Source organism: Eptatretus burgeri, chromosome 10, assembly GCF_056783735.1.
Source record: "Eptatretus burgeri isolate ZD-2024b chromosome 10, Ebu_testis_v1, whole genome shotgun sequence".
NCBI classification, from domain to species: Eukaryota; Metazoa; Chordata; class Myxini; order Myxiniformes; family Myxinidae; genus Eptatretus; species Eptatretus burgeri.
This window is the reverse complement of record NC_140970.1, coordinates 62,822,669-62,842,866: the sequence shown is the minus strand read 5'-3', so window position 1 is coordinate 62,842,866 and position 20,198 is coordinate 62,822,669. Positions and strand designations below refer to the sequence as shown.

At 45.8% G+C, this 20,198-nt stretch overlaps 1 protein-coding gene across 1 annotated transcript in view; it reads right to left on the bottom strand.

Annotated features, from left to right (window-relative positions):
* Positions 1-20,198, bottom strand: part of TFAM (transcription factor A, mitochondrial) — a 34,152-nt gene that overhangs the window by 11,535 nt on the left and 2,419 nt on the right. Inside the window, exons 2-3 of the mRNA XM_085898665.1 lie at positions 11,580-11,716; positions 3,928-3,998 (exon numbers count right to left, since the gene is read on the bottom strand). Of these exons, the coding sequence (XP_085754791.1) occupies positions 3,928-3,998; positions 11,580-11,716 (208 nt within the window). The remainder of the gene's footprint in view (positions 1-3,927; positions 3,999-11,579; positions 11,717-20,198) is intronic.

Genomic DNA, 20,198 nt, shown 5'->3' with positions numbered 1-20,198 from the left:
TATCTGAGGGTGAACTGAAGATTATGCTAATGAGGGGGATTGTAACATACGGCATTACGCGCTCGTTTTAAAGTCAATTTCAAACTTGTCTTCACTTTTGGTAACGGTTAAGTATGCTTAATACTCGGTTGTCGAAATTCTGGTAAAAATCGGATGTTTTATAAGATTTATGTCGGGTGTCGTATCTGAGGCTGAACTGAAGATTATGCTAATGAGGGGGATTGTAACACACGGCATTACACGCTCGTTTTAAAGTCAATTTGAATCCTGTCTTCACTTTTGGTAACGGTTAAGTATGCTTAATACTCGGTTGTCGAAATTCTGGTAAAAATCGTTTTTTTTTTTGAGAGGTTTGGTACAGAATCATCGATAAACTTCTGGTTTGTGTCGCTACCTTCTCTAGAGACAGCTTTTATTTGACAACGCCAGAGGTCAAGTTGACGATTTCATAAGAACCAGTCTATGACTGCTTGTTACTTACGAAATCTAAGATTTCGTAAGTATATTGATGACTTCTGTTTCTGTTTGTTACTTACGAAACCTAAAGATTTCATAAGTATATTGATGACTTCTGTTTCTGTTTGTTACTTACGAAATCTAAAGATTTCATAAGTATATTGATGACTTCCGTTTCTGTTTGTTTGTTTGTTTGTAGGCACGATAACTCGAGAACGGAAGCAGCTACCAATGTCAAATTACACCACGTGATTCAGGAGGGTGATGGCTAGTGCTGATTAGATTTTGTTCAAAATCGGTCAAAGGTCAAGGTCACAGTGAGGTCAAACATAATTCCGTAAATTCATGTGGAGAAATGGAGTATTTTTGCTTCGGTCGACGTTACGAGTTCGTTATAACTTCGATTTTAATTTTGTCTTCGGTTTTTGCGATCGCTCAGGACGCTTGAAACTCGGTTGTCGAAATTCTGGTAAAAAATCGGATGTTTTGGAGACGTTTTAAGATTGTATAAAAAATATTTCACTCGACGCGTCACGGGTCATCCCATGATGCAGTGCGCTCGAGCAGACGCGTCGTTGAGTTACGTTAAGGTATAATTGCGTGGAGAAATGGAGATTTTTGCTTCGGTCGACGTTACGATTTTTGATGGTTTGATACAGAATCATCGTAGAAACTTCTGGTTTGCGTCGCTACCTTCTCTCAAGACAGCTTTTATTAGACAAGGTCAGAGGTCAAGTTGATGATTTCGTAAGTACCAGTCTATGACTGCTTGTTTGTTTGTTTGTTTGTTTGTAGGCACGATAACTCGAGAACGGAAGAAGCGACCAATGTCAAATTACACCACGTGATTCAGGAGTGTGATGGCTCGTGCTGATTAGATTTTGGTCAAAATCGGTCAAAGGTCAAGGTCACAGTGAGGTCAAACATTCGATTTTTGATGGTTTGGTACAGAATCATCGTAGAAACTTCTGGTTTGCGTCGCTACCTTCTCTGGAGACAGCTTTTATTAGACAAGGTCAGAGGTCAAGTTGACTATTTCCTAAGTACCAGTCTATGACTGCTTGTTTGTTTGTTTGTCTGTGTACAGGATATCTCAAAAAGTTGTGTATGGATCCGGATGAAAATTTGTGGACAGGTTCAGTGTGCGACAAGGATGAACTGATTCGATTATGGTGAAGATTCAGAACTGGATCCGGATCTGATAATTTTTTAAGTGATTCTTCCCCATTGAGAGATTGGGCTAAACCAATATATAGCACGATATCTCAAAAAGTTGTGGATGGATTCGGATGAAACTTGATGGACAGGTTCAGTGTGTGAAAATGACTAATTGATTAGATTTCGGTGAGGATCTGAATCCGGATCCAGATTCGATAATTTTCCAAGTGATTCTTCACCATTGAGAGATGGGGCCAAAAACAATATATAGCACGATAACACAAAAAAAGTTGTTGACAGATTTGGATGAAACTGGGTGGACAGGTTTGGTGTGTGACCACGACAAATTGATTAGATTTTGGTGAAGATCCAAATATGGATCTGACTACTAGAATTTTTTAGAGATTCTTCACCATTGAGAAATAGGGCTAAAAATTATATGCAGCACGATGTTTCAAAAATGTATTGGGCCCGATATGTTTTCATGGATCAGGCATTACGTGGCAGAGGTATGCACTACCGAGTGCCCTTCTAGTTTGTTTGTTTTCTTCATTTGTACCTGCAGAAGTAATTAGTTCTTCAATATATTCTTAAGCCTTTCCGCATATCGTCGACATCCCGTAGAGACTCATCACACGTCGTCCCATTATTCGCATCATGTGCTGCCCTAGTTCTGCGCATCTTTCAACTCTCCCCTCGCACCTTGCTTTGCATTGTTTTGCCTTGCCCCTCAGCTCTGCCTCAACCCTCCCATCCCCCCACTCCTCGCCCTTTCATCTCACCTTCGCCCCCCCCTCCATTTCACCTCCACCAACTCTCAACCCACTCCGTCGTGCCTCCACCAACCCTCAACTCATTCCGTCGCTCCTCCACCCTCTTCCTCCACCCTGCTCCGTCTTCCCCGCTCCATCACGCCTCACCCCTCTGTCTCGCCTCTCCCCCTCCCCATCACACCTTACCTCACCCCTACATCTCCCCACCCCATCACGCATATCCCCATGTCTCACCTCCCCCACCTCACTCCTCCCCCACCATTTTTGTCACTCCTCTCCCACAACCCCCTACTCTGTCATGCACAGAGTATCTTGCCGCACCATGCTCTCCGCCACATTCAGCAATCTTGCACCTGTGTGACAACTCCATAAAAGCAAATATAAATTCGAACGGCACTCGGTAGAGTGCATACCACCAAATGGGGTGAATATTTAACCTCCGCCATTGAAGATGGACGGAGGTTACTGTTTTCACCCGTCTGTTTGTTTGTTTGTGAACAGTATTACGGAAAAACTCCTCGACGGATTTCGACGAAACTTGGTGGGGGGATTAGGTATAGTCCACGGATCATGCCATTAGATTTTGGACTTGGTCCAAAGTCCAATATGGCCGCTATGGCGGCCATTTTGAATTTTTTTTTAGAATTTTTGTTTTTGCATTTCTACGTTAAGTGATTTCCACCCCCCCCCAAAAAAAAAATTGTTAGAGAAAAAAAAAAATTTTGCAACTTTTTTTTTCAACAAAATTTCGAATTTTTTTTGCATTTCTACATGTTATCAGTGATTTCCAACAAAAACCATGCCAAAATTATAATTGCGGCTGATTTTGGAACTTCAGGTGGATATTCCCACGTAAACTCAATTCCTGTCTCAAGGAATCTAGTTATGACGAATGAATTGAGTATGTAAAAGTTAAAAGTAAAAGGGAAAGTTGCAAACTATAACTCTGTGAGCACTGTTGACGTCAAATTGAATGAATAGGATATCAGGTTCACTTGAGTGACCTAGCAGTATTGGCGGCGGAGGTTTTGCACTCTACTGAGTGCTCCCCCTCTAGTTATGTTTTGTATTCCACTGATGGGCTGAGTCTGCATCTGGATCTGAACCAAAATCTAATCTACTTGTTCTTGTCACCTATCCAAATCCTCCACAGAGTTTTGTCACAACTTTTTGAGATATCGTGCTATACATCGTTTTGGGTCCCATCTCTCAATACAATGGTGAAGAATCACTTTAAAAAATCTCGGATCTGGATTCGGATATTCACCAAAGTTGAAAATGCTTTCGTCACACACCCAACCTGTCCACCAAATTTTGTCCAAGTCCATCCACAACATTTTGCGATATCTTGTTCACAGACAGACAAGGTTTAAAACATAACTTCCACCCACCTTCGGTGGTGTAGGTAGTTGACCACAAAAAAGTTATTGCAGTAGCGTTAAATTACCAAAAAAAAAATAAAGAAAAAAAAGGAGCAAAATATTTCAATGAAAGGTGCGTGAAAACTACAAAAGATATTCAATAAGATGAAAAGCCACACCAGTTTTTCATTGTCACTCAAGGCATGCCATGAGGATGCCAATTGCTTGCTGATCTCTGTGATCTTCAGGTCTGAAAAGAGCAAGACATGTCAACATGTATCTCTCCCAGCCAAAGCAATCTTAAAAGCTGAAAAATCTCCCTCACTAGTTAAAGGCAGCAAGAACTGATCTGAAAGCAAAGTCAGAATATTTGATGACGATGCCACAGTCTTGTTGTTATGGACCAAACGCATGTATGGTTATGTTTGTATATATTTGTGACCAAAACATATTCTTCTTCTTCTTCAAATTTTCTTTAACAAATTCCACCATGTTGTTTGTCAAATATATAAAGCTCTTTCTAACCACAGACTCACTGACTGATATTAAAGATCACTACCTTCTGGGTGACGTAGAAAGCTGAAATTGTGTGCAGATGTGCATCGAAGCCAAAACACCAGGAAAATAAATAAATAAATAAAATCACACAACCTTTGGAAAGCATCCGTACATTAAAATATAAATAAATGAAAATAAATAAATAAAAAAATCAAATGCAGGTGAGCGACCAGAGACAATGGAGAAGCACGGTTCGTATGCTTCCACAATGTGCAAGTGTAAACATAACTCGCTCGTATGTATACATAAAGCTAACCAAGAAACACATTTGTGACTTACCTGTATTCATCAACGTTATTTTTTTTTTGTTGCTCTATCTTGATCGAGATATGATAAAAAGGAAATATATGAATAAATACCCGCAAAAGTCCAAGGAAAGCGGTGTATTGGGGACATGTCTCCTCTCAGGCTGGCAGATCTAATTTCCATTCCAGTTTTTGATATTGTGTTGTTCTCTTTGCTGTCCAGCTCAAAAGGATAATTTAAAACAAACATAAATTTGTGCTCGGTTCCTTTTTCTTGATATGTGCTGGGTTCTGATTTCTGATTTCTGATTTCCAGTGTATATTCAGTCAGAGCACAAAATATATTCGGCCGACCTCCCCCACCATCCCTGCCAACACCATCCATCCCCCACCATCCCCGTGAGCACCATTTTTTAATGCTTGCTCTAGGCTCGTGGAAGAGCTATGCCAGAACAAATCAGGACACAACACAACAAAGGGAACAGCAGGAGAAAGGGGAAACACCAACTGCAGGGAGGAGTGAGAAAGTAGATGGAGACGGACAAACAAGGGATGCAGGTGATGACGAGGGGTAAGGGAGAATGCAAAGGATGGACAATATGGATAACATAAGCAAAATTTTGTGAGGGGTGGGGGTGGTTTAACAGGTACAGAAAATATCTCGATTTTGGATGGGGGATGACTTGAGATGGTGATGAGCAACCGTCTTGAAGATCTGGAGGGAAGAATGAGATTGCAGAGAGTATGGAAGGTGGTTCCACAGACGGGAGGAAAAAATGAAAATAATAAATGAGTGGAGGTAGGCAGTGGTTTTGGATTTTGGCAGTTTCACCACGAGGGGGTTGATGGTGGACCGTGTGTGCCCTACAGATACCTGAGAGGGGGCATGGGGGCAAAGCACAGAGAGAGTAGGGTGCAAGTACAGAAATGAGGTGGAAGAAGAAAGAGAGACCACCGACTTGTCGGCAATGGCCAAGTTATAGGCCCATCGACTCAGCTTCATCATGAAAGATTCCAATGATATTGAAGGCTTTTGTTTCCATAGCATCAAGCTGAGCAAGATGTTGCAGGGAAGCCAGCCCAGAGGGGAGAGTAGTACCCCATTGAGCTGCGGATGAAAGCCTTTCAGGTGGATATGAGCTCAGGTGTGCCAAGGATGGACTTTGCAAGATGGACGATGCCCAGCCGGTGTCTGCCTTTGGAGGCCAATTTAGAAATGTGGCTTGCCCAACAAGAGAGATCATGGCTGAAAGTGAGACCTCACAGTTTGAGTGACAATCCTTGCTGTATTGCGGCTATTTAAGACCACTACATCATGGGCGACTGCCAACGGTCTTCATACCAATTTAATAATTTTACGTGCAGCCTTTGGCTGCTGATTGAATCATTGCCGGGAACACGGCTTGTGGTTGATGCAGTCCACCATTTCCAGTAAGCTGGTCCTCATTTTGCCGACCTCAGAAGGATGACACGCTGAGTTAACCCAAATGGTGGAGGTAACGGCACGACAAGGTCTCAAACTCAAGACCCTCAGATCTGAAGCTAGCAGATCTGAAGCTAGTCACCTTAACCGTTAAGCCAACACCAGGCATTTAATAGAGATTGTTAAAAACTAGACATCATTTTTGTCATGGGGATAATAAGCAAATGAACAAGCCGGTAGGCGGACATGGGTAGTGGACTACCCAATAGAACCTGACGCGATGGGCCCGTTCGATGGGGAATGACCTGAGGATTAAGCACAAGAAAATTCATGATTCTAATTATGATTCATCAACTAGCTTCAAGGGTTAATGCTGCAGATTGTTTTTTCGTTAAAATACCCCCACATTGAGGTTTTTCAGCTGTTGCTAGGCAGCGGAGGGGTCCATAGCAACGGTTCTCTCACACATAACTAGGACATACCATGAACCTACCATACCAGTTTAATGTATATCTGACTCATCGTCTCTGAGTTATAACGAACTTCGTTTTTTTATTGTTTTCGACGAGGGTTCATTCAAAGTCTATCTTCTCTGACAGTTTTCATAGGATCCGGCTGGAAATTTTTGACAATATGGCTGAATGTACTGCCCACAGTCGCTCGTGGCCCGATTTTTGAAAAAAAAATTTTTTTATGATTTTTCAAAAATTTCAAAGTCCCGTTGCTAGGCAACCAAAGGGGCATTAGCAACCAGTACCTACGCGACACAATGAGGTCATAAACTGGTCCGACCACCCAAATTTCATCAAAATCGAACAACTGCAAGGGGGTCAAAAAACCCCCAACAAACACACACACGGACAGACCGACACCATGACCAACAAATAAGGGTAGATCAAAAAAAAAAATTTTGAATCGAAAAAAAAAAAAAATTCGAAATTTTTTTTTTTTAGACTCGATCAACTACCCAACACATGCAACAGGAACATCTTTTTACCAAGTTACTATGTGGAATAGTGGAACAAAATGTCTGCACCATACAGGTCTAACTTCAGCGATGTTTATTTTGCAACTCTCAGCTTCATCCCATTTATTGAAAATAATAAAATAAAAGCACAAATTTGTCATTGGTGAAGAAGTAAACAAGCCTCGACCTGGACAAAAAGGAAACAAGTAAGGTAATATTGTTGCGAATATGGAAGCCGTGAGCACTCAACATACAGGTCCTATAGAACAGTTATATCGGTAAGTATGTGTTTTTAGTTAGGGTCCCCGTCCCGTGTCTAATGGGTGAATAAATGTACATGCGCTGTGAGTTACTTTGATCGTTAGGGTTTTCTTTTATTTTTAAATCCGCAAAACTACAACAACGCTAGCATCACCCTCACCTTCACCTTCACCTCGCTTCCTCACGCAGACACCATGGTGGGCGGAGTTCAAGGAGGAGTCTTGAGGCAGCCTTCGACCAATCAGCGTGCTACGGGTGGGGTGGCCGCCGCTCAGCCAATCAGACCCCGCGACGGTGAGAAAGGCAGTCCGCGTGACGTCACCACGCCCCCGGGTCAATCGACGGGCTTGCCGCTCGTTTTGGCCAGTGACAGGGCGATGAGTGATTCTGCGCACCAAAACCGTCCAGTGAGGGAGAGTGGGGAGGGCAGAGGCGCGCCCCCCCTCCCCCGAGACAGGGTGAATAAGGGTGTGGCGCGATCGGACCGCAAGAGAGCCTGAAGATCCTCCTCGTCAAGAACTGCAAGGGTTGTGCGCCGTGTCTCTGTCGGTGGACCAAAGAGCTTGACAGATCCTTCCTCCACCAGAACCACAAGGGTTGCGTGTCGTCTCTCTGTCGGTGAACTGTGGAGTGGTTCGGTTGTCGGGACGAGCGCGATCGGACCAGAAGAGTTTGAAGATCCTCCTCGTCAAGAACCGCAAGGGTTGCACGTCGTGTCTCTGTCGGTGAACAAAAGAGCTTGAAGATCCTCCTCGTGAAGAACCGCAAGGGTTGTGTGCCGTGTCTCTGTTGGTGAACAAAAGAGCTTGAGAGATCCTTCCTCGTGAAGAACCGCAAGGGTTGTGTGCCGTGTCTCTGTTGGTGAACAAAAGAGCTTGAGAGATCCTTCCTCCAGAAGAACCGCAAGGGTTGCGTGCCGTGTCTCTGTCGGTGAACAAAAGAGCTTGAAGATCCTCCTCGTGAAGAACCGCAAGGGTTGCGTGCCGTGTCTCTGTTGGTGAACAAAAGAGCTTGAGAGATCCTTCCTCCACCAAAACCGCAAGGGTTGCGCGCCGTGTCCCTGTCAGTGAGCAAGGCGAGAAAAATGGGTGACACGAGTGGTGATCACATTCGCCTGCCACGAGTGAAGATCACGTTTGCCTGACACGAGTGGTTATCGCGTTCGCCTCACACGCGAAAGGTCCGAGTCCCGCCACCCCGCCAGCTCGAAGACCACACGAGGTGGACAGGTCCAAGGCAGGCTCTGGTCTTCAGCTCGCCTTTCCATCCGAGCTGGAGGCCTCAATAAAGGCTGTGGCCACCGGTTCTTGGGTGTACGTGTGTGTGGGTGTTCGTGGCACCAGTCTATTAAGTAAAACTGCATAAGTGCTTGTACATAAATTGCTATTCCTTCTATATCCGGTTAACTCTGCCTTCTTGCGTGCCCCCCCCGCCCCATTATAAATAAATACATTTGTCAAATGTATCAGTTCGTTGCTGTGTTTCCTCCATTGGCTTAGTGTGACGCGTGTTGGTGAATTATAAAGGCTGTTGCCACTGTAAAGGTACGATTGGACCGACGGAACTTTGGCAACCGTCCGCTCGGGTTGCGCACGCTAACGGCTCGACTCGTACGAGGGCCATCGAGGGTGTGAATACTCGGTAACTCGCCACGTGGATTTCTAGGTACGTATTTTGAAGATTGGCAAATAACCCTGTACCACATGGTGTAATTATTGACGATTCACGGTCCGGTAAGGGACCCGTACTTGTCGGGGTTTTCCGAAAGGTACGATCTAAATTCCGGGTGTTCGGCAGAGTCGACCCTACTGCTCCACCTAGCGGTCGTGCTCGTCGTCGATACCCGGTCCGCAACAATATGCAGTACAGCAGACCCTCCCTGTTCGTGGGAGTTACGTTCTTGAAAAACCCCACGTTGGGCAAAACTGTGATGCGCAAAGTTAAGATCTCACGGGAAAAATAGGGTTAGGGGAACTCTCAAATTTACCGACTTTTTGCCGAAACTAGTACTGCACATACTGTACATACTGTACAGTAAAAATGAAATTATGATGATGTGATTCTGGGCATTGGAGGTTATTGAGATGATTATGACGTCCCTGGCTTCGGGTCGTGAGAGTCATCAGACTTTGTGAAGGAGGAGGTGATCCGAGTCTGCTTTGCCTCGTTCTGCATGTCCTTACAGACCTCCGAAAAAGGTGCCGTGACAGCGTCCATCTCGAGCTTGAATGTCAAGCAGCTCTCCATGCAGACGAGCGAAAACCTCTCAAGATATGTGCCTCATTCTGTTTTGTCCCAAGCATTCTCTTTCGCATTTCCCCCCTCCACGCTTAAAAACAAGTAAACAAATATTTTCTCTTAAAAAAACAAACAAACTCATTTTGCCTCATTTCCTTCCTTGATTCATTCTTTATTTCTTCCTTTCTTATGACCGACCTCCCAATTGAACCAACATTCCTCATAATTGAATCAATTTGCTTCTTACTTTAAAAGCTTTTAACATTTTATAATATTGCATTTGCCTTATTTTACAAAAACCCAACATGTTCTTGTTCTTCCTAACTATTTATGTCACAAACATCCCACAATGAAATTAAAAGACGAGCGAAAACGAAATCACGCCATATCAAACCAAATCACGTGACAGTCTGTGCGGCATGATATTGAAGGAGCAACTGTGAGGTGAGACGGAGACGTGGAGTTGTGTATTCCTCCCCACCAGACCGCGATAGAGTGAGGGACCCATGCCGCAATTGGCACATTTTACCACAATAATTCAACCGCGATAGAGCGAAACCACATTGCGGAAACCAGCGTTCGGGCAGGCCTGCTGTACTGTATATACGGTCGTATTAGGCCTTCATATTATTGTGTACTGCTGTTATACAACTCGTCAAGTTTCACTGACAGCTATTTTGTTGTTTTTTTTTTTGCCGATAAGACCTCAACTATTCATTTTTCCACTTGGCAGACAGCAGAAATGAATTCAGCTCCCCAAAATCCTTTGGTTAAAAATGTCTGCCAACTATTATTCAACAAGGACAAATGTGTCCAAGAACAGCGTCCTTAAGGTTTTGTCAGCTTAAAAAAAAAAAAAAAAAAAAAAAAAAAAAAAACAACAACAACAACAACAACAACTTCCGATATTTCGTCACGTGCCTTGATTAAGCCAATAGCGAGACCCGTCAGTGTATTTACGTATTTACAAAATAAATAATGTATTTACGAATTTACAATACATTAAATGGAATAATTTTTAAATAGTAACGTGAGCTTTTCCAAACTTTAAAGCAAATGTCCGAATATATTTAAAAGTTCATGATAGACGCTCTCAAAAGGCACCCTCAATGCGACGATGTGTACAGGTGCTTAGTATTTAAGGAGATCCGGATCGTGTTATTAAGGAGCCAAGTCCTAATATAAAGGTTTTGTCTTCACAAGAAGAAGAACAACGCCGAGCATTCTTAGAGCAGCGTTCGCTACGCGAGACGCTGCTAAAAATGCCTACTATAGTCTGATAGAGCCACATTTTGCAAATTTGGGACTAGACTATAAGCAGTATGTATGTTTTTGCTTCACGTACATAACCTGCTTTATTTTCATTATCAGGAGCGATCGAGGCAGCAGTCTGTTGCCTATACACCGCCAAAATAAAGGGATGTGTCTGAAGAACGTGCTGCGTGCTTGAATCAAGACCACCCATAGGGCAGTTACTAATGCTGTGGTATTACTAATCATAAAGATGTATACCAGTGATCTTCACTATTTTTTAGAAGGGGGCCACTTTTGCCGATAACACGTCAATGTGAGAGTCGCCACAAAGCCTGCAGGACTCCAAAATGGCTGCTGTTAAGGTCTACCTCCACATAGTCTTTTTTTTTTGTTGTGGTTACTGGGCTGCAAAAAAATAATTTGCATTCTGACATCGACTGATATAGTGATGTTACTTTTACGCTTCGCATTGGAACACTCATTTGAAACCATTGGGTCAATTTGATAGCATTTGTGGTGGATTATGATGGGGGTGTTTTCACATTTACGTATTATTGGCCGCACTTTGGGCCACCAGTGGCTCGCGGGCCACACAATGAAGAACAGGGATGTAGACTGCACAAGCAAAGATACAAGAAATGCAAAAGAATAAGTGATCATAAAATAACAGAGAACATTCAGTAATTTAGTTCATCCACTTTCATCAACTTGAGAGAGCACCCAATGCAGAGTAAGAATTAACTACAGGAATGGCAATGTGAAATATACAACAACAATCAATTTTTATTGCCATTTTCTTCAATCAGGATGTAACTGCACTGTTATGATGCAACGGCAGAGAATACACATTCGCAAGCAGTGTTCGCACAAATGATTTCACCTCACCTGGGGTCTGATGCTGCAGCGTGGATCTTTGTTCCTTCATAAATGAAAAGAATGCACTTAATGGTCGCTTTGGCATTTTCATTGAGGAACTTTCATTGCATTCCGATGATGCCAACCTTGTTATAGTTGAAGGAGAGCTGGAAGCACAGTGGCAATGCTATTTTGGTGAGTGCAACCATATTCTTAAATGAACAAACTAAAGGTGTGCTGTAAAGGTATGTAATATTGAACCTGTAAAGGGCATGTAAACTTGATATATGCATCCTTATAAGAAACTGCAAAAGTTAGATGAAACAAACAGGCTGAAAGAGCAGACCATAATTGCCATTTAAAAAAAAAAAAAAAAAAAAAAAAAAAAGACTTTCCTCCATGATTTGTGACTGACAATGTTCACAACTTTAAGTGAAAAATTGATAAACCATTTGTTCACTGCTCTTCAAAAATCATACGTGATATAGTACTGTTACGTTTGAGGGGGGGGGGTATGCATTCAAAGGGTAATTAGGATGTTTAATTAGGTATGCCATGCTGTTCGAGTTTACCAGGATCTCGATGTAATAAGTAGCAATTCAGTGGTGATAAGTTGTCTAGTAAATGTTCATTTCTTCAAGGGGGGAAATAATAATTGTCACGTAATTAGATAGGGACACGGGATAGGGTAAGTGTGTCTGCGTAAACCCCTTTTGGTATTCTCTGGAGACTGGCCGTGACGTCACAGGACAGTGCAGCGGATGGCTCCGCCCCGTGATCACGATTGGCAGAAGGCGACGGCGGTGGGCCAATAAACAGCTCGATTGGAAGTGACGAGGACAGGAGGATAAAAAGGTTCTGTTCGGGGTCGAAAAGGAAGAGGAAGAAGATCGGGACAAAACGATCGTGTTTTTTTGGTGTGGAGGCTGTTGCGCGGAGAGCGTCCTTGTTGTTGTGCTGATTCGATAGTGTTCTTCATCGTGTCTTGGAGCCTTGCTGAGCCTCGTGCCTCACCTTGGTTGGCTCTGGGGTTCTGCTGACTCGGAGTACAGGGTCGAACGGCGGGCGGACCTGCCTCCCTCTCCAGCTCGCAACTTGGCGCCAGAACTGGTTCCCTGGCGGCTGCGAGCGGACTTGGGCCAAGACCAGGAGGTCGACAGCACCACGGTTTCTCCTGCCCCCGTGACAAGAGTGAGGCCAGCTTGTCCGACGCCGATCCAGGGACAGTTGCGTCCACACCACAGTCCAGCCTGACCACCAGAAATAGGTACGTTGTGTGTGTGTGTGTGTGTGTGTGTGTGTGTGTGTGTGTGTGTGTGTGTGTGTGTGTGTGTGTGTGTGTGTGTGTGTGTGTGTGTGTGTGTGTGTGTGTGTGTGTGTGTGTGTGTGTGCTTGGCGCCTTAGAGGGTTTGAGATCTGTATATTCATTGGAATTGTCTGTGTTTTTCCCCACGCCCGATCCCACACCATCCCGTCGAATCGCCCCGGATCCCTTTTCTTGCCGAGTCTTGTTATTTCTGGTTAAAAGTAAAAACAAATAAACACCATCAACTCAGTGAAAAGTGACTCGTGCCACCTTCCTCGTCCCGTTTGTTTGGGTTATATATATATATATATACCGCCATGTTTGGGTTATAAATAAATAAACCGCCTCCATCGTTTCGGCTCATTCTACGTTGGCGGGACTGTTCAAGTCCCATGGACGTCACAGTACGTTTCAAGAAGGGGTGGGTTGGTAGATGTGAAAGTAGGGAGATTGTGGAAGGAGGGAGAATGAGAGTAGGAATGGTATGGAGAGGGAAAGCCTGGTGTTGGCTTAACAGTTAAGTTGGCTGGCTTAAGATCTTAGGGTCTCGAGTTTGAGCCTCTGTATAACCGTTGAATAACACCAGGTGGGTTGACTCAGCCTGTCAACCTTTCAAGGTCAGAAAAATGAGTACCAGCTTACTGGAAACAGGGGGAACTGCACCAGTGGCACAGCTGTGCTCCCAGCAATAATGCAACCAGCAGCCACAGGCTGCATACGAAATTAACTACTATGGAGAGGGTTATGGGTAAAGGGAGTGTCAGTATATGGTGTGTTGAGTGTCATGTGTCATGTTTATGGTGTGACAGCCGAGTGAGGACTTGCTGATGTGGACCCACGGCTTCGGTCGGGCACCCACTGTTTGGAGAGATTCTGGGTGGAAAGAATTGAAAACCCTCACTAAAGAATAGAGTCCAGTTCTGATGCAGACAGTCAGAAAAATCAGCTAATATATCCCTTCCAAATGAATGAAGTTGTTACTTCAAGTCTACATCTGTTTGGAGGTTTGCCATACAATAAGATCAAGTATAGGGTGTTGTATAATTAGCATCCATTCTTCATGTGAATTTAATGTACCAAAAAATACCCCATTCCCTCTGGGAACACAGCATGTATGCAAATTTGGTGATGATTGGCCCAGCTGTGCAGGTGAAAATCAAAATCATGTCGGCTCCCCAGCCTCATGCAGTTTTGCAATCGTTGGGGCTGTAGTTACCCCATGCACGCAAAGCGAAAAGCAGGGTTTATTAGCAGAGAGGAGTGAGATGCTTTTTTTGATTTTTTTTTAGAAATTTGAAAAAAATTGGAAGAAGGAAAGTGAAAGACAGAAATGGAGGTTCAACATCCATGCTAGATGTGCATACCATCAAGAGTGGAGAATTAGAAAAGATAACAATTGTAAATGAAAAAAAAGAGAGCTTGCGAAGATTGTTAAGCATGGTGTTGGCTCATTGGTTAGGGTGGCTGGATTGGGATCTTTGGGTCCCGAGTTTGAGTCCCGTTGGCCGCTGAATTAACACCAGGTGGAGTTGACTCAGCCCGTCATCCTTCCGAGGTATGGGTAACGAGTACCAGTGTAATGGCATAGTTGTGCCCCAACAAAATGACAGCGACCCGGCAGCCAAGCTGCCATACGCAAGAAAATGATTGATTGTTTGGTTTTATTGAGTGCTCTGCTTGAAGACAGGCCCATTGGCTACTTTGCACGGGTGATAGATAGTGGTTTGCTATTGCCTTCACAGCAGATAGAGCAGCAATTTGTAATTTTTGCCAGGATGTTCTTGATGCGTCATAATTTAATCGACAGATGTTTCCATGATGATTTATGTCCGTTTACGAACTATACCCAACTGCCAACTACAATATGATTACAGCACCGCACATACATGTACAGTGTACACACACGGGACTACAACATACCTGGAACAGAAACGATACCGAAGTTGGTTTCCATCTCAGGACGACAAACTTTAATTTTCCCCAAATGTTTTTCCGTCCAACATCTGCAGAGAATCTATACATTTTGAAACCCACCTCAAATCGATTGTTGTATGCAATGGTTACAGCATCCTGTCATTATAAAACGAATGAGTTATTGTGTGCTCATTCAATGAGCAAACACTAACGCACGCGCGCACGCACTTATAGGCCATTTTCCCTGCTGAAGTGGGGGTTAGCCTTGCGGGCCCCATGACAACCTTCTCCACTTGACCCTATTTTCTGCATCTCCCCTTCCTAATCCCCTTGCCTACATTTCTTCTTCCACCACCTTCAGCCAAGTTTTTCTCGGTCTTCCCCATCCTCTACTTCCTACTGCACTCATTTCCAACACTCCTCTCACCCAGTCACTTTCATCCTTCGTCAAAACATGACCCAACCATCTCAACCTGTTTCTCTTCACAACCTCCATCACAGACTCTATTCCCATCATCTTCCGCAAGTCATCATTTGTCTTCCTCTCTCTCAACGATACTCCGCACATCCACCGAACCATTCGCATTTCCACCCTTTCCAGCCTTTGTTGCTGCTCCATGTTCAGTACCCATGTCTCACTCCCATAAATCATCGTACTCCTCACACATGTAGCATACACCTTTCCCTTCAGCTTCAACGACACTCCCCTCTTCGTCAGCACGCCACTCAGTTCCCGAAACTTCCTCCATGCACATCTCACTCCAGCAACCGTCGAAGAGTCTGATCCACCTTCTCCATTCAGCATGTCTCCTAGATAGCAAAATGTTTTCACCCCTTCCAGCTTCACACCATCTCCAAGATCCAACTCAACAATTCCTTCATCTGCAGCTCCCTCAATGCACACCTTACACTTGAACGTCGCTGCCACACTGGTTAATGACCCTCTCACATCACATTTTCGATGAACCCATTCAGCACATTCAATGAGCAAATGATGGATCCAAAATGGTGCCCATGACCCACGTGACCAGAAATTTCCGGGACACGCCATGTTGCTACTCCCACCAGTAGTGTTTCGTGAGGAGTGAAGGTGGAGGGTGGAATTAATTCGTTTGTCAGGACGATTTCTTTACCATCACCAAGAAACAGGTGATTTGTCCTATCCTGTCCATGTACGTCCACATCGCAGCACGCCCAAGTAACGCAGAGTGTGCAAACGACACAATTCAAGCACGGAGCACACAATGGCCTACTCCTTTCTCCTTTGGAAACACAACATGGTCGGATTTTCATCCACTTTCGCCGACGACATGATTAAGTACAACACCCACTGTTGGTATGTACGAGAACAGTCTCACTTATAAACGACATGACAGCTCGAAGGGAATTAATCAATGGACCAGCGAACGGAATTCTCTTTCTCACTTTGTGGTTCGTGTTGAGTAATTAATGTTGGAAACACAACACGTGGACGCTTTACATCGCTGCAGACGAAACTGTGCTGTGTGCGTACAGGACGCCAAACTGCGCAGTGTGCGTACAGGACGCCAAACTGCGCAGTGTGCGTACAGGACGCCAAACTGTGCAGTGTGCGTACAGGACGCCAAACTGTGCAGTGTGCGTACAGGACGCCAAACTGCGCAGTGTGCGTACAGGACGCCAAACTGCGCAGTGTGCGTACAGGACGCCAAACTGCGCAGTGTGCGTACAGGACGCCAAACTGCGCAGTGTGCGTACAGGACGCCAAACTGCGCAGTGTGCGTACAGGACGCCAAACTGCGCAGTGTGCGTACAGGACGCCAAACTGCGCAGTGTGCGTACAGGACGCCAAACTGTGCAGTGTGCGTACAGGACGCCAAACTGTGCAGTGTGCGTACAGGACGCCAAACTGTGCAGTGTGCGTACAGGACGCCAAACTGTGCAGTGTGCGTACAGGACGCCAAACTGTGCAGTGTGCGTACAGGACGCCAAACTGTGCAGTGTGCGTACAGGACGCCAAACTGTGCAGTGTGCGTACAGGACGCCAAACTGTGCAGTGTGCGTACAGGACGCCAAACTGTGCAGTGTGCGTACAGGATGCCAAACTGCGCAGTGTGCGTACAGGACGCCAAACTGCGCAGTGTGCGTACAGGACGCCAAACTGTGCAGTGTGCGTACAGGACGCCAAACTGTGCAGTGTGCGTACAGGACGCCAAACTGTGCAGTGTGCGTACAGGACGCCAAACTGTGCAGTGTGCGTACAGGACGCCAAACTGTGCAGTGTGCGTACAGGACGCCAAACTGCGCAGTGTGCGTACAGGACGCCAAACTGCGCAGTGTGCGTACAGGACGCCAAACTGTGCAGTGTGCGTACAGGACGCCAAACTGTGCAGTGTGCGTACAGGACGCCAAACTGTGCAGTGTGCGTACAGGACGCCAAACTGTGCAGTGTGCGTACAGGACGCCAAACTGTGCAGTGTGCGTACAGGACGCCAAACTGTGCAGTGTGCGTACAGGACGCCAAACTGTGCAGTGTGCGTACAGGACGCCAAACTGTGCAGTGTGCGTACAGTATGCCAAACAGTACAGTGTGCGTACAGTATGCCAAACAGTACACAGGAGTGTATTCGGTGCTTGGAGCACAATATATTGTTATAGAATTCCCGCCCGCCCGGCGTGCGAACGACCGCGTCTAACCAATAGCGGTCGCTTCGCCCACCGAACGGACAATCCAGTCGTGACTTTCTGGAACAACACCAGAAACCAGTCACGGGTGGGTTTTTAATCCCACCACAGCCCAGTCCGTATTCTACCCGCGCAAAATAGGGTCAATTGCCGAATATCGATATACCTAAGTACCCGCGTGGGTAACCTACCGAGGGACCGTACCTCGGCGAAGGCCTGCTTGGACACGAACCGCTTAAGCGGTCCGTTCCGTTCTGGGATAATCGAGTGGGTATTATCGCCAGACCTCGCCGGACCCGATTCTATTTAAAAACCAACTATGTTCCGAGTACAAGATGGGGCAGTTCAATGAGGGAATGGACGCAACGAACAGGTTTACATTCACACAAGGACATTTATTATAATAAAGCACGTATGCAATAAAACAAGGCAAAACACATATGCAATTATACAAGCAACAAAAGAACTACAAAATAACTACAACCGTCTAATTATTACGTACAGTCACTTGCACTTAACAGCAGTTCCTACTTATTAGACGGGCCCACGGACACATGTACGCACACACACACACACCCAATAAATGGTGGCAGAGGCCTTTAATAACGAGCTCCAGCTCGGAGGACAGGTGAGCTGAAACCCAGAGCCTATCTCGAACCTCTCCACCTCGTGTAGTGTTCAAGTTGTTCAGACCCGGGCTCCAGCGAGAGCGAGCTGGATCCAATCGCCGAGCCGCGATCCTTCCCGAGCTCCCGCGAATCCTCCCACGCTTCTCAACACGTGCTGGTGAGACGAGGCGCCGATCCTTCACGTCGATGCGTCGCTTCCACGAGGAACCACCTCCCGCGCTTCTCAACACGTGCTGGTGAGACGAGGCGCCGAACCTTCCCGTCGATGTGTCGCTTCCCCGAGGAACCACCTCCACGAAGAGGTCGATGAGTCGCACCAAGCCGGGACCAAAATGGAGAACAAAGAGCTCCACGAACCAAGAAGAAGAAGAAGAAGAAGAAGAAGAAGAAGCCACCACTTGCAGCTCGAGCCGAGCGACCGGCTTAACTTCCTTCCAAACAGGGCAGCTTGAAGCAAAAAGCTCTCCCGAGCCAAGCAGAAGCCGAAGCTCACGGAACCGTCAAAGCAAAGAGCCTCCAAAAAGCCTCCTCCCGAGCCAGGCCTCAGCTGAAGCTCACTGAGCCAGCTGAAGCAAAAAGCTTCCGCAAGCCTCAACCCTAACGCAAGCCAAGCAGGACCCGACGGTCTGCTGAACGACTCCCCTCAACTCCCTTCTCCAACTCTGCCCACGAACAAAAGAAAAGATCTCCTCTTATCCTTCTCCGCCCCCCTCCCCCCATGACTCATGCCCTCGTGATCCATCCCCCCCCCCCGCTCAACCATGGGTGGGAGGGAGTTGGTGACATCATGAGTCACGGGACGGCAGGATTCTTCTTCCTCTTCGCAGAAGAGGGGGAGGGATGTCTCCATTGTTCGTTCCCTAACTATTAAATCGATCCGCAGCGCATCTAATTGATTTCTGAATGTTTAAACAATGAAAGGTGCGCTATCTTGGGAACAAGCACTTATCGACATAGCTGACGAAAGGAACCTGATTGTTGTGTGCAATCGAATTCCCAAATTCGTAACAATATTTACACACACACTGTCATATATATATATATATATATATATATATATATATATATATATATATATATATATATATATATATACATACATATATACATATATACATATATATTGTTGTGGTTGAGGAAATTCGCAAACCACCATTCAGGTCCCGTAGCTGAGATATCTCTGTAAGTACATGTGTAGTTCGCCCCAAACCCGTTGTTTAGAGGGAATAAATGTGATTCATTCGGGCTGCGACCCTTTAAGATAGCCGTTTTTCTGTTCTATCTTTATTTTGAACCAACCACATCTCAACCTCCATCACACAACAACCACCAACCGCAACGCCGCTTAACAACAACAACAACAACAACAACAACAACAACAACAACAACGCCAACAGCCACGACCTTTACCTTCACAACTCGCTCTCGCAAACATCGCATCACCACCATTCCAAGCGTCACCGTGGCCAGGGACCGCCACTTTAGACCCTCCACCACCTTCGCCTCTCCTTCTGTGGCCATTCCCGCACCACTTGTGAACGCCGAGCGTCAGGCTGTCCTGGCCTCGTGCGGGACGCGCGCTGAGCCGAGGGTGCAAAAAGCGGCCTTTCCGAGGAAAAGTCGGATCAGGAATGATACACGCCCACTTCTGTTCCGTCCTATCAGCGAGCGCGGGGAGATTTGGCCCCGCCTCCAGGCGCGTTGGAGTAGAATCGATATATGCAAATTCGAGGATCAGGGGAGGTTCACGCCCACCTTTCCTCCGTCCAATGGGTGAGCGTGGCTCTGCCCCCGAGCTCATCCTGATCCGGAAATTTGCATATGGGTTCTCCTGCCGTACTATAAAATGCCGAGCGCGGGGCGAATTCAGTCAGTTTTGGGTCGGAAGCAGTTCGAGGTGGTCGCAGTTTTGGGCTCGGATGAGTTGGAGAGGTGTGGCGGCGGCGGAGTGTGGCAGCAGCAGTCAAGACGGGTCTGGAGGAGAGTCGGAGTCTGTCGGGGTTCGGAGTCTGTCGGGGAGCTGCAGAGAGGGGAAGCCGGGAACGCGGTCGAGGTCGCAGTGGAGTCGCTCGTCGCGGGACCCAAGCAAACCAGCTATCCTCTTTCCCCAGAGCATCAACAATTCCCCCCTTTTTC